General features: G+C 36.3%; 1 protein-coding gene across 1 annotated transcript in view; it reads right to left on the bottom strand.

Moving 5' to 3' along the window:
• Positions 1–6,896: 6,896 nt before the first annotated feature.
• LOC118267404 (B-cell lymphoma/leukemia 11B) overlaps positions 6,897–15,714 on the bottom strand; it is a 33,638-nt gene continuing 24,820 nt past the window's right edge. Inside the window, exon 5 of the mRNA XM_035581367.2 lies at positions 6,897–10,636. Coding sequence (XP_035437260.1) covers positions 8,637–10,636 — 2,000 coding nt within the window. The 3' untranslated portion in view covers positions 6,897–8,636. The remainder of the gene's footprint in view (positions 10,637–15,714) is intronic.

The following is a 15,714-nucleotide window of genomic DNA, read 5'->3' as shown; positions in this document are numbered from 1 at the left end:
ATATTAAAAATGTATGTCTGTCAGTCAGTCAGTCCGTCTAGTGAAGCTATTTGCTCGTTCCAAAGTGTAGATTCCTGTGGAGAAGAACGAGAACAAGAAACTCCATAGGTTGACTTGGTTTAAAAACTGAATTAAATTGGAAAAAGTATCTAATAGTTACTGGCGAGCAAAAGATCAAATATAAAGGTTGAATCCTTGCGTTAAATAAATATATGTGTGTGATTTTTATGCAAAAGAATGTCATTAATAGTGTGATCTGAGTGATAACTGGATTTGCTTAATTATTAATTAATGGGAATAGTTATAATTAAAAATTATTATACCTTATTAGGTTCTCTTACTCAACTCATGGTATTGTCATATCAGGAAAATACAGGACGTTAAGTACATTATTTGAAAATAATTATAATATTAGTGTGATAAAACATTGCACTTAAAATAATCAAATACTAGTTTTTCGTTGTTATTATACACGTGTAAAAAATATTACAAATCTGACTCAATATTTTCTACGCACATTACACGTTGATCTTTACAACAAAATGTCTCCCTTTCACCTTCTACTTTCGCTTGGATAATCTTATTTTTGCCCCAGCCAAGGTGCTATAATCCCTCTAACGAACGGAATAAGGTCCAAAATCGTCCATTCCTTAACCAGGAGTTAAAATGTATTACCTTTTATTGTGATCCTCAACAGGGATTAAGAGAGAGCGCGGTTTTGAATTTTGATTCGGATTGTAGCGCTCAAGTTGGCCATCCAAATTAGAACTCTCTTGGATTATTTGTCGGCCCTTTTCTAATCTGATCGGAGAAAGTGTGAGGGGGGTGGGATAGTTCAAGTTACGTTGGTTTATTCCTAACTATGCACACCTATTTTGCCTATTGCTTTGATTACATTCTACGGAATGGTCTTTAATGAAGATTTTGAATGTTGGAGGCGTGGTTTTAGTTGTTTAGAGACTCGAGCAGCACAGTTATTGTGTATTTGTTCAGTTTCCAGTGAAATCTTTCGTAATCTCGCGAGCTTAGCTCAGTAGAATACCTTTACTAGTAGGTAGGACTAAGATACGGTAAATGTTCTTGATTCTATTCCCATTATTGCGATGGCTCAATTAGAGCGGTGTAGCACCTCTTTTCACTTTGACAAAAGGTGGGTACTATGTTCTTCTCTGTAGAATTAAATGTTTATTTTTAGAATAGTAGATTATTCTTCAAATGAGTGTGAACGGGGAATAATGGCATACACCATCATCGTCTTACTCTTCAGTGAGAGACTTGTGTTATAAAAGTCATTTCAGCAGGCAACAATTAATTAGTACTTCTAAGCTTTTAGCTATTTAGGTACCTATATGAAATTTCGAATGCATAGTTGGGTACCTAACTTTGACGATATGTAAAGCTTTCGTTTAAATCCAAAGATCTCAATCTATCTCACATAACTTTTAAAATACCTAAGTTAAAACATAAAACAGCTAATGTTTCTCTCAACCGGTTACATTAAACCCACGCCTGGCCTATGTGACCAGTTATTAGGGCGTTTTAACCCTTTCACTGCGGCCCTCGGTACAAAATGACCTCTTCGACCCATTTCCCTGTTTTTCTCTTAAATCAACCCTTCGTCGCGTGCTCGTTGTGGGGTAAAAATGTTGTTTTCTGTTAATAAAAAAAGTTTTATTACTTATTGTGAAACATATGTCCTGTTTTATTATTATTTTTATTAATCGTGTTGATGTGACGATAAGTTATTAGTTTTGAATTTGTTGTAGGTATTGATGTTTTGAAGGGTTGAGGGAAATTGTATTTATTGTGCATTTATTAGAGTTTAGATTAGATAATCTTATTTCTAGCCTGTTCGACTGTCGACACGTCAACTATACCTATTGTGACTTAAAAATGTACGTAGGAAGATCTTTTGCAAATTATGTGAACGCCACTAATGTTTACATTATAATTTCTTTGACGATTGATTTAACTTTATTAATGAAGCGCAATGGTATTGATATTTTAAAGTTACGATTGTTGGATATGCTTCACTGGTCTGAGAACCAGATTCTTAACAGCTTCTTGCTGGTTATAAAAAGGTAAAGTGTTATAATGTAAATGCATAGCTAAACTGCCTGCTTCAAACCCAAATAAGTTAGTATAGGTATAAGTAATTTGAACTCATACATTTGTGTTCATATAAATAACGAATAACTCTATCAGCTATCAAGTTGAGTTATGAATGCAAACTAAAAACCTGTTCGACCAGCTATCGAACCCTCGCCACACTTGCAGAATGTGTGCAAAAAGTGCATTGTTACATTTGGCAGATGGTATGAAGTTATTGAAATAATAATTTTCAAAAATAACAATATAATGCTTAACGGTCACTTTTTAATATTTATTTTTTGGATAGACAGATAGGATAATATTATTGCTATTGGTTCTCTGTCAAATATAATAATATAGTTCTTTAGTCGGTTCTTACGACACCCGCGGGATGACCAGAGGTGGTTTTAAAATGTGTTCTACTATTTTTAAGGGGGGGGATCATCTAATGTCTTCTCGGGTCTTGGGCGAGGCGAAAGCGAGTGTCAGACTCTTACTGAATGCTTTTCGCACCGGAGGCGAAGGCCCGATAACCTGATATACATCCGCAGCTCCTGGAAATGTATTCTAATCTGTCATCATCAGTGCTTTTTTTTTAATTATCTCGAAAATCATTTGTATAACTGGGTTAGTTTCTGTGTAAATAATGCCATAAAAATATAGTATAGCATTTTTATTAATTTCTATGTTTCTTTAGTTAGATGTTCTTAGAAATATCTTTATCTTTAATGTTACCGTACTTAAATGCTTACAGTAACACAATAGGTAAGCTCACATACAAAAAAACAAAGTAACATAACTGACAAACAGCGAGCGTATTTATTGCAAATACATCCCTGTCTACACGACTTTCCTTGCGTAACTTTTTTTTTAATTGGAAAAAATTATTAAGTTATCGCCTTAATAACAATAAGTAGTATAGATCAAGTAGTATAGTTTCTAAATTACAATTGGAATTACACAAACAAATATCGTATAGCCCACAACCTATAAATACCTACTCTTCCACGAACTTATTTCATCCCAACCCTACAAGCATGTTAACACTTCAACATCAATCAATCTCACGCACCCGCGTTTGACCGCTGTCCGCTGTGGGCGTGGCCATACTGACCGTCCATTGGTCAAATAGCCCCCGGTCATACGCACAAAGTTGGATGGACTCGGTCAGCGGTGCAAGGGTTTTGTGTTCCGAATATTTTTTTCTTATAAGGGTGCGTTCTTATTGGAGGTAAAGGGTGTTTTAATTTCTGATAGGACGGTGTGTGGATGTTTCGGTATATGTGTTGTGTCACTTGGGTATATCGTATAGGTGTTCGTAGGTTTGTGGTTAAGGAACTTTTTTACCTTTATACGTCTGCGTTTGGCCACCAATCCGTTTACAAGAAACAGAAAATTTAAGAAAATAATAAATCGTAATAATATGGCGTTTTATTAATTGCATTATTTCAGATAATATAAATAAGTAAAGTATTATTTAGATAAAATATCTAATAGGTATAAACAATGAGATGGTTTAATGCAGGAGTTTATTTTCAATTATTTGTGTAACTACTTGTGTATCTAAAAAATGATATAAACTCCATATTAATACATACATATATGCATAACATAACATATACCTAGGTATTAAAATAATTTTCAAAATCAAAAAAGCTCGCTCGATATAAAACGCAGTGACGATATGTAGTATCACTATTTATACAAAACCAAAAAGTAATATAATAAGTTATATTCGTCGAATAAAAATTACAGATTCTTAAATAAATTTTAAATGCGCAAGCGCAACTCCGTTGGTGCTGCCATCTACAGAAAACGAATAACACAAATAATACCGATCTCACTGCCATCTGTTGATTTTTTGGCGTATTCGATTCTAAAAATCGATTTACGATCCCGCAACTACAAAATCGAATTAGAATTTCCAATAAGAAATTAATGTTTATTGGAATGAAGTTGGTAAAAAAATGTTTATTGGAAATTCTAGTAGTTTAGTTGCAACAATAAATTGTTAAGCAACATTATATTTTATCATACCTACCTGAAAATAAATGGGATGTTGGTTGCAGAATGTTCTAATAAAAAGAATACGTCATCTTTGTTTTTTAGTTTTTGATAACAATATTTGAATATTTTACTTCATCTACTTATTTAATCTTATTAAATTTAACATTCAAATTCAAATAATTTACGAAAATAAACCAGTATCGTAAGTCAAATAAGTAACACAAACTTAATAATTACATGTTTCTTATAAACATTTTACTACATTTACTACAATATTAATAAAATAGAAAAAAGCAAATACAACATAGTATAACTTAATAATAATATGATTTTAGTAAACATCTTCCATATAACATAAAAAGAAGCTTCCAAAACATTTTGCAAACCCACCAAACTTACTTTGTTTCCGCTACTCGGCGCTAGATGGCGTTAGTAGCTCACCAGTAAAAGCTCGGCGAACTTCGCGAGAGGGTTGAATATTTTTCAAGTTCCTATAATTTGTACGTCGGAATAGCTTTGTTTTTTTTTAATTTTCATAGAATTAAGTATTATTTATACATACATTTCACGTTTTAATTTACTGATAGCTTATAAAAGATATTTATATGAAAATGGGATCATATTTGTTCCAGGATTACGGAGGACTTGTCATTGCTACTAGCTTAGAACATTATTTAGGGTATTAAATAAAATTACTAATCGATTTTCTTATTTTATTTTGGTTAAAATTGTAATAACATAAACACTCATACCGCTTTCCATTTTTCGTACTTTGCGTGTCCCCAAAATTCGAACCCGGAACGTGCCCATTTGAATTAATATTTTTTCGTTGCTGTAAATCACAAAGAAATTTTCACTTGAAAAAAAAACAGCAAAGTAAGTAATTTTACATTTAAACTATTTAACCCTATTTAAACTCAAACAGCTTTTTTTAAGAGGGGGAAATCATTCTGTAAATTCTCCCGTCCTGGAGAAGAGACGAGAAGTCCGAGGCGAGAGAGAGTGTCAGACTCTTACTGACTAAAAACCACCCCGTTCCTACTCTTACTTTTCAAGCCGGAGCCCCGGTAAACCCGCTAGGTAGTCCGCAGCTCCGGATCAACACTCCAGTAGCTATTACTTAAAACAAAACGAATCCTAAATTATGAATTGAAGTAGTTAATTATGTTGTAAGAATATCAATTAACGAGTGATTCGACTTTATCCTATTAGAGTAGAGAAGGGGCTTAAGATTTTAAAGATACCTTTTTATTAAGATAAAAGATATAAAAGGTTTCGGAATAAAAGATTGGAGTCAATGGTTTACAGTCGCAGTCATGAATGTTTGACTACAGAGAATAGTCGATTAAAGAGTTTAGATTTTTGATTTTGATGAAACTATTTATCTATCTACCTAATAAGATTCTATTTTTTTCAATTGTGGTAAAGCCATGCTTCGGCACGAATGGGTCGGCTCGACTGGAATGATACCACGGCCTCACAGAAAACCGACGTGAAACAACGTTCACGAGGCCAAATTACCCCTTCCCAATCGAGAAGATTACTCTTAAATTCCTTACCTCCAAAGGCCACGTCTAGTGTTTTTGGTATCCATGTGCGGTGGCGATTGCTTACCATCAGGTGATCCGTCTGCTCGTTTACAGGCTTATACCATACAAAAAAAAAACTAGGTTCATCAGGGCAGTATATGTTACAAACTTTTCACCAATTATGTTATGAAACATTTATGTTACATTGACTGAGCTTTTTTTATCATAAACCAGGTGCAATTCTAAACTAAGTCCTATTAGGTACCAAGAATTTTCGGAAAGTTCAAATTGAGATAGTTGGAATATTGATGGTCAATTGAACGCGAGTGCCGAACAAACACTCACGCTTACAAACACTCGAAAATCTAGACAGTCATATCAAAATTCTGTTTTTTAAGTTAAATATCGTCTCGTCTTTATCCCTGAAGGATTGGGTAAAGGTGCACATTGCGACACATAATGCCACTGTAAAGTCTACACCCATTCTTCACTATTCATGTTATATATGTCCCATGTAATAGGGGTGAGTCTATTGCCACATACTGGGCAGAAATCCAGACTCTATGCTACTACTGATTTTTTTTTCGAAAAACGAAAAGCCTAGCAAGACTTTGCTAGACCCGGGAATCGAACCCGAACTCATTACCCGGCTGTCTTATTGGCGATCACTCGACCAATGAGGCAGTTTACTTATATAGTAGCACATTTTAATAAACCTAAACGTTTTAAACTGCGATATCTAACGCTCTCTGATTCTAATATCCAAAAGATCAATTTATACAAACCCTTTTATGTAGGAGAGGTTATTGAGATAGTGCAATCATTTACTTTTAGTTGGTAAAATATTCATAATATCCCTTGCCACTTTAAGAATTTCGTATTGCTTGGAGCAAATACCTGATTGAAGAATCGAACCCAAGAGGTAGTAACCAATATGTTTATTTCCAAAAACGATTGCAGGTATTTCTTCTTATATCCTTATTACGAAACGGAAACTTTTTCCATATTAGGTACAATTGTTATTATACTTAACCAATATGTTAGGATTGTTCCATGCGGGAATTGAACCTGTAATACTATGAGGATTAATCGATAGTAGTTATTTGCTCTCCTAATATGCTGTTTTCCGTGAGAGTGAATCTTTAAAACACCATTTCATGGTGGCTTCATGATAAACCCGGGAATCAAACCCAGGACGCAACCAAGAAAGCAGTCTCGATTGTTCATCATCATTTTATTTATTTTAGGGGTAAATGAAAAGGCAAAAGATTGATTAACAAATCGTGGATATTTATTGAAATAAAAATAATAATAATGAAAAATAATAAAAACAGTTCATCTTTCACGTAGTTACACAATAAAATTTGTCTTAGTTAATTTTTTCTCTATTTTGTGTCCATTCGTCGTCCTGTCCAATCTATTTATATTTTAACAAAAACCTAAACATGTTAACATGTTAACATTCAAAAATGGAAAAATTAATCACAATAATATCGTCTTTGTATGTTCACATTTCTTTTACAATCTAACATAATAATAATTTATCTAAAAGATTACTGACCACACGCGAAAATAAATGATTTAATTTAACATTTATTTTATTTTTTGGTTCGAATTTACATTTTATTTTTATTACTTAGTTTGAGCGAGAAACATGTTCAACATTTAAGTAAACGATTTTAACATTCCTAGTGTGATCTATAAAATATTTTTCAAAGCAACTGTTTTTTTTAATATTTATATTTAAGTAGTTGCTTGGAAAAATATTTTTTAAATACAAACGGTAATGTACGGATGGTTAGGTCCCGTTCACATGACATTTAAAGGGTTTATGAATAAAACCTTTTTGGTTAAACGTTATCTGAAGGAGACCTAAGCTTAAGGAGACAGATATGGACGACAAAATGTTTCTATTATAATTTACTTATATTTATCTAATATAAATTCTATCATAATTTACATTAAGTACGTATACTGAAAGATTTCACGCTTGGACTAATTTAGGTACGAATGAAATTCACGAAGAAATTATTTAAAAAATAAAACTGGAATATTGGTTTCAGTCTTAATAAAATAACTAGCTTCCACAAGAAATAATAATAGCACATTAACGAATATCGATTTCACAGTGATATTTTTTTTTAATTTAATAATTTAATCGCTAATTAAACATACAAGTACCTCATACGAATAACACCTACCATTAATCGATTCCAATTTCGCTTTCTACAATGCTTAAATAAATTATCGATTACAGGAAACTCACCGTTTTCTCACGAAATTTTGTTTTAATTCTTGAAATATTATCGTCTATAAATATGAACATCAATAGGTAGGTACTCGATTTACACAAATAAACTTACATCAAATATTTACACAAGTTTGTTTATCTAGGATAGGAAACATTTCGCTTATTATTGTACATGATACACTAAAATTACGAAACAGCTTACTCTTCAAACACATACTACATCAAACTATGAAGATCCTAGAAAATACTGGAAAGAATTCTAATTTAATTGACACTATACAGCTTAAGAACTAAATAGTAAGTATTTAAATCAACATAGCTAACTTTGGCATTGGTTTCCACATTTTTCTATAAATAAAAAACATGTCAAAACAAGATCGAGAGAACGTAACATAAAACCGCAGTACTTACAGCCTCGAACGAACAAAATGGTAGAAAACTAACATCAACAATGCAACGGGAATCAACACTGTTCAGTACGAAGAAGATATGTTACTTACGATTACAGTAACTAAATTAATGCCCTTCGGTGCAAACTTTTGGGCTCATATTGCGTGCGTATAAACAATAATATCGCCAGTATTCAATCCTTAAGACTAGAAATTGAACATAACTCGGCCTGGGTCCGGTCTACGCGAACGTTCATATCTTGCGTACTTCCTGAGGTAGCGCGACGAAACACGTGACCGGAGTAGACCTTAGAAGATCTGGCTGGGCGGCGCGGGCGGCGGCAGGCGGAGCCCGCCCCACGGGTAGAGTCACGAGGCCTCGTCACGGCACGCGTTAGAGTCATCGGATAGAGCTAAGGGAGCACCATTACTTTGATTCACAACACACTTTCGCATATGCTTTTCAAGCGTCGACGGCACGGAGAAGGGCATCTCGCAAAACCTGCACCGGTAAACGTCCTTGCCCAGTCGTCCGTGCGTCTTCATGTGCCTCGTGAGCTTGGAGCTCTGTGCGCACGCGTATGAGCACAGTTCACATTTGTACGGCTTCTCCCCCGTGTGGGAGCGCCGGTGAACCGTTAAGTTTGAGCAGTTCTTGAAGACTTTCCCGCAGAACTCGCAGGTGTCATTTCGTCGTCCCTCTTTTGATTTCAATAAAGGGTTCTGTAATAACCCGTTACCGCTGTTTTTGAGGCCATCAAATATATTATCTGGCGGCCTCTGCGCATGCAAAGTTGGTAACCACCATCCCTCACCCCTATCCATGTCCAATTTTATGCGTTTGGACGCTTCAAAGGGGTTCTCAAAAGGGTTGAAAAGTGGATGAGGTTGAGGAGGCATCTTCGCAAATTCCTCTTTCAAACGCAAAGCAGCGGTTGGTGGCATGCCATTTGGTTTATCACTAGGAGGTCCGTTGTTATTGTCTCTATCTTTAGCTAATTGCCATTTCAGAGAATTTCCTGATTCTTGCAAAGCTTGTTTAAAAGCTTCACTGTATTGAGCAATGTTTGATAATCCGAATTTGTCCATTAATTCACCAACAACAGATGCACTGGGTGCGTTATTTGGCATTATAGGAGTCTGTTTTCTAGTCGGTGCAGATGGTGCACTGCTGTTTGAGACAGTTAAATCTTCCGCCTCTTCCACGTCATCTCCATCCTCATTTTCTTCCTCTTCCTCTCCATCCAACTCCTCATCTTCTAATTCATCATCAGAATCGTCTTCACCGGTATCACCGCCAGATTCACCATCTTCCGTATTGGCATCAGGTGCTCTATGAATCTTCATATGTCGCTTTAATTTGGAGGCTTTTTCAAAAGCTTCATCACATTCTGTACATTTGTAAGGTTTCTCACCTGTGTGTGATCGGCGATGAACTATTAGGTTGCTTTCAAATCTAAATTTCTTGCCACAGAATTCGCAAGAATGAACTCCTTCATCTGTGTTACGTTTCACTGGTGGCGTTGACGTGGGTCGCTCAGTTGGCGGTGCGTCTGCCGCTAGAGGTTCAATTCGACGTTCGGGTGAAGTTGAACTGTGCGGCCTCGTAGCTTCGCGAGGCGCGTCCACCGTCCCGGGTCCGGCGCCCACCGGAGGAGTCTGTCCGACTCTGGAGGGCGACGGGGAAGCGAACGGAGGCGAATGCTTCCTGGGGCTAGGAGAGCTGGAATTGCCTGTGGCCGCCCCTGGACTGGTCGTACCGGCCAGTTGCCGCAAGCGCTGCGAGTAAAAATCCAGCTGGGGTTCAAGTGAAAGGGGTTGAGATACGGGTGGGGCTCTGTCACGCCCCGATAACGAAGTTGGAACTACCGGAGGTCGGTCCGCCGGTGATGGAAATGTCTGGTGTGGTGGCAGTGAGTTCGCTGCCACGGCAGCAGCTGCCGCCGCTAAGTTGAGACCATGGTGACGAAACTGTTCTGACACAAGCTGTTCCATTCTAAATCGGTGATCGTGGTGATTTGGCCTTGCGAACAAAGGCGTAGGAGGAACTGATGGATGAGCCAGTGGTGGTAAGCTCCCTGGTAATGGCATTCTAAGTAAACTACCAACTCCAAAAGGTGAGTGCATGTCTGGAGGTGGTAATAGGGGGTGATGGCGCAGTGAAGGTGGTGGGAGTGGCGCGCCAGTGGACGAACAGCCTGAGCTCGAAGAGGAAGTACTCGACGTGGAGTGGTTTTGCTTGCTGGGTTGCTGCTGGGGCATCGCCTCTACGTAGATCTTGACGCCGTGCACATGTTGCACGTGCTGTAGCAGTCTCCATGCGGAGTGCACGCGGGCTTTGCACGTCGAACACACATAGTTGCTAGGTTCTGTAGACAAGAGAGAAATCGGTTAAACACACGTAACATGAAGCTGATCGACGAAGATGGAAACGCTCTCCGATGTAAGATTTACAGCAATATTAACACGGGCAAAGTGTCTAGTAATAGCTCTCACATATCGTAGTGTTGGGCCTAGGGTGGGTGCGTGGCGCGCATGTTAAGCAGTCGGAGGTCCAAGGGTTCGTGGCGCCGCGGTGAGTGATCGCCGCTCCGTGTCTCGCGTGATTCATGCACCTCTAAAATCTTATGAAATATACGGGGTTGGGATCACGTACGCACGCGCGGGTTAAGACGGTTGATATTGAAATCTATGTATGTAACACTGGCTCGCTAAGGGAAAAATGAATAGAGGCTTTTTTTATTAAACGGAAGCTTAGTTGCCTTCATTTGAATATGGTCGATATATGAGCGGAGCTTACGGCTCGAGATCGAGATCTCTGTAATTGTGTTTTTTTATAACATACTAATCTTTACCATTAAGTGAATACATGTTTTTCTATTCGTTCTATTGAATTATTGACCTAAAGCTGTAGGACAATCCCTAAGCAACCTAATTCATTGGTTCCGCTGTATGGTTTAGGAGATGCGGTCAAGGTGCGTCCAGCCCGCCTCGCTGTGACAGTAATTTGATTGCTCATTGTTAACCCGAGACACATTTTATTGTAGAGACAATCACGTCTCAGCGATCTTCTAGTGATGTTCCACTTAAGTATAAGTAGTCGATAGAAAAATTGCAAGACTGTACTTCAGACATTTCTTATTTACATTACGATTTATCGATTCGCTTCTGTATTCGTGCTTATATCAAAATTGAGATACTACTTATATATTTTAAAGGCAATAAAATTAAATCATCGGCACTCGCAACCAATCACATCACCCTTATCACACTAATCTATAAACACTGTAAATTATCAGAAACATTGCACCTAGCTAGCCTCAACCTCAACCGAATTGGTGCGACACAGATGATAATGTGACGCAAGTGTAAAGTCGATTGAAAATATCGATATCATTGACTTTGCGCTTCACTACGCGGTGGGCGCGGCAGATAAGCGATCTTCACTGTTAAGACGATTATTGAAATGTAACGGTCAGATTGTGACCGACCGGAAAGATGACACATACATGCTGTTCGTGTTTTAGTCACAAGATAAAAAATATATCGTAATTTTATGTTTACACTTTTACGGGCAAACGAATGTTATAATAGATACTTTACCTATAAGTCGCTTAGCATAGTATTTATAAGTATATAAAATAATAAGATACATTGTAACCAGTAATACAAGTTTTGCTTGTATTTTTGTGAAAAAAAATTGTATAAGTTTAAAAAGAAACACGAACTGAAAAACGAGCAATTTCTATCAGAACAACAGAACTTAATCATTTGGGATGAAGTCCAGTTAACAAAAAAAAAAAAATTAAATTGTGTTAAACTATCTATCTAGGCTTCATTCTCATAATACTATAGTCTGTAACAACATATATTAGTACCAAACATAGACTCATACATTTTCTATCAAACACTCTATTGCCTCAAATCTTCGCCAGAGAATCCTACTACCATCCTGTATATAAAGATTTATCATGATATCAATATTGTGACCTTTTTGTGCGGAGGTACCGACCATTGTTCATTGTGTTGAGTTTTGGTCATCATACGGTACTGGACAGATAGTACGAACATGTACATATTATTTTTGAAATCATCCAAATTACATAATTTTAGCTAAACATCAATAAGCCTGTAAATAAAGCCTTGTCGACTGAACTGATTCAAATAATTAATGAATTGATTGAAACAAAGCTTGCTTTGTATTTAAACTTGTAAATTATTAATCAAAGAGATATATAGAATTTCATCAAAGCATATACAAAGAGTGGCAACGTACTTGTAAAATAGGTAAGCCAAGCACAGACCTAATGTTATAAAACAGTATTTTTTAGCAAAATTTAACGAATCCTAACCTTACACTAAATAGACAAGATTATAAAATAATAATTGAGTTCAGTAGACTAGACATCACCTTAATTTTATTAACTAAAACATACTAACACACTTCATTACTTAGTTAAAACATATTTCCCGAAAACAAATTTCCTTGACCATTCAAAAAAAGTACCGGAATCACAAACAATATCTAATACATCAGCCGATAAAGAGATAACCTGGACAATCTTCTAACAAATAATCTAATCGACAATATTTTTGCTAACCGTACGATAAGCGTCCAAATAATCTTGGTAAGGTCAGCATAAGTATAGACCGATCTTCAGAATCGATTGATAAAGGATTACGATTATTCGGTTATAATTTTCAATGGTAGGTTGGTCGATAACCATCTGTGGTCATATGTGGTTGGTATAATTAAGTGTGGTTCTGTGTGTGGGTGTGTGGTCGGATTAAACGGTGTGATGGTTTGCTATGATATCATGTGTGGGTACCGAGAATTACACAAAGATTGTCAGCTGTGAATTGTAGGATAATTGATGTGATGTGTTGGTTTTAAAACTGGTTTTTTTAGTCCTATCTAATTATCTGACGGAAAAAAGAAGGATTAATTTAAAATAGATAAGTTATCTGGAAATATTTCATTTTAGTAGTCTAGGTAAACAGTGTCATCTTGAATTTCATCAGTCAGTGAAGACATTATAATGCATTCTGATGTTGCTTTACGTCTGTTGCGTTACAACCATTAGGTTCAGTTGAAAAGCGGCAGACACTAGATGTCTGATATTCAAGCTGAACTGGACCATTTTTGGTGCAACTGTCGAGCACAACACATTACCTAATATTGTTAGTGTTTTGTTTTTTAATTTTTGTGTTTTATCTACATTTATTTTTGTTGTACTTTTCTTGTTTTATTTTGCGTATACTGTTTGGGCCTGGCGTTGTAACAAATAAATTATTTTACTTTCTTTCAATTCTCCAACGGTAATCATATAGCTACTAGTTAAACAAAGAACCAAAATCTATGGTAAGTACGATAGGTATAGTTTACAAATCCCAAGCGAGCAGCGACCAATCTAAAAAATCCGTACTACAACCAATTAATCAACAACTATCGCTTTAAAAAAATATCAATACGATCCAGAGTCATCCGGAAAACGCACCGGTTATCCGGCTAGGAGAAAAAATGTGTAACGAGCGTTTCGATTTCAAAAGGCAATCGCTGATTACCGGGTATTGTGTGGGTTGGGAGTCACCGGGAGTGAAATTTTTAAACACGGGGGCCCAAACGGGGTCCTAGTGGGCCCTGAATGACCCCCCAGTGGGTGTTGGGGGATCGGGGTGGACGTTTAGCTCGGGAAAGTGTATCCGGTTGTCGTGGCCGTACCATAATTTATGTGCATGCAGTTTTTGGTAATTTTATTGGATGTGAATTAGAATGTTATTGATGGGTTATAAATTGTTATGGTGTTAATGAGTGTTCTTTCAAAAATGGACTTTGTTTCTATACTATTAAGCTGTGTTATCCTAAGTACTTGTGAATAATAAAATAAAGTGTAAATAAATGTTCAATCAATAATAAATAATTAATAAGTTGGTTTGTCTAACAAGCTATAAGCGTAAACCCTAACCACAAAATCACTCACACCAATTTACAAAACCTTAAAAATGTAAACACATTTTCCATGAAAAATAAAACTTTCGACTGAAAACGCGAATTCTAACGGCCCATATAGAACATTCCTCGACCGGAAGCCGCCAGCGCTGCTTCCGGCGACGACAACAGTTGTTCGCACCCCAGCGCCTCTCGCGGACACCACTAGAAACTACAGACAACCTCCCGAGTGTGTACGACGGTATTGTTTATTTAGATATACATCTATGTAGGTGTCTATGCATCAGGTCTGAAATTGTGAAGGCTTGTTTGTAAAAGTTCATGGTTGGATTTCATTTTTATTACACGTAGCGCTAAGAATTTTTACCTCATAAACCGTATTGAGATGCATAACCCGCTAATCAAATAAGATAAAGTACTAACTACCAAAAATTTAAGGCATAAGTCACCAATCTTGAAGATAATTACCAAACCTACGCAAGCCAAACAAAAACAAAACACAAACAATTTGCTCAATTATTTAAAAAATGCGTTTTTTTTTTAATTTATTTCAGTACCGTAGATTTTTGAATCTATGCGAAATCTGAAATAAGGACGGCGTTCCGTGGAGAGTCGCCATCGACTTGTTATGCGGCGGATGTCCGTCGCGCCGCTGCGCTGAATGACCGCCTTCCCCTTCCGCCCGCTCACCGCTAACCCCCCTTCGGTATAGGATATAGTGCCAGCAATTGGCGGATTGAGAAAATATAGGTTTGATAGTCTTTTTGTTTTGAAACTTAATGATTGATGGTCTATGTTAAATATTATGGAATTAAAAAATTATAAGCAAATAATATAAGAATAGGCTATATTTTAAACCATTATCTTCAAATTTTTATTTAATGAAATGGCATTTTTTGTCTTCTATTAAAATTAGGAAATATTTGCTTAACGATACAAAAAAATTGCTTAAACTTTCAATAATATTGTATTCAGAACGAATTACTTTTCCAAAATGATGTGCTTCTTTTTAGAGTTATGAGAAACTCAAATAATGATTTAACTAGTTTTAGTTATTGGGTCATCCCAACCCGCTGGCACTATGTCCTCAGCCTTACGCTAGTGCGAAGTTATAACCCCGAATGGTGCAAATTGTGACCCATAACTGAGAGACATGTTGTTGTGTGCGAAGAAAAATAAAAATTTTGCAAATACTACTTTCTTAGCCGACTCTGGTTGGTCGCCAAGTGATCTGAATATTTGTCAGGATGTATGGTTTCGATTTGGTTATATCTATTGCTTATGTAGCAAATTAAAATTGTTTGAAACAGAACAATGAATCATTTAGTATCACAATATTTTCATATAATGGCACGCGACTAGTGACAATAATTATTCGATAACTTCAGTTTAAAAAGAAAATTTCTCACTTTACATCGTATCAAAATAACTTGAACATCGTATAAGGACATTCCACAATCACTCAAACGAAAATTAGCAACATAGCAACAATGAAAA

The sequence above is a fragment of the Spodoptera frugiperda genome, chromosome 6 (genome assembly GCF_023101765.2).
Source record: "Spodoptera frugiperda isolate SF20-4 chromosome 6, AGI-APGP_CSIRO_Sfru_2.0, whole genome shotgun sequence".
Lineage (NCBI taxonomy): Eukaryota > Metazoa > Arthropoda > Insecta > Lepidoptera > Noctuidae > Spodoptera > Spodoptera frugiperda.
This window is presented reverse-complemented; position numbering and strand designations above follow the sequence as displayed.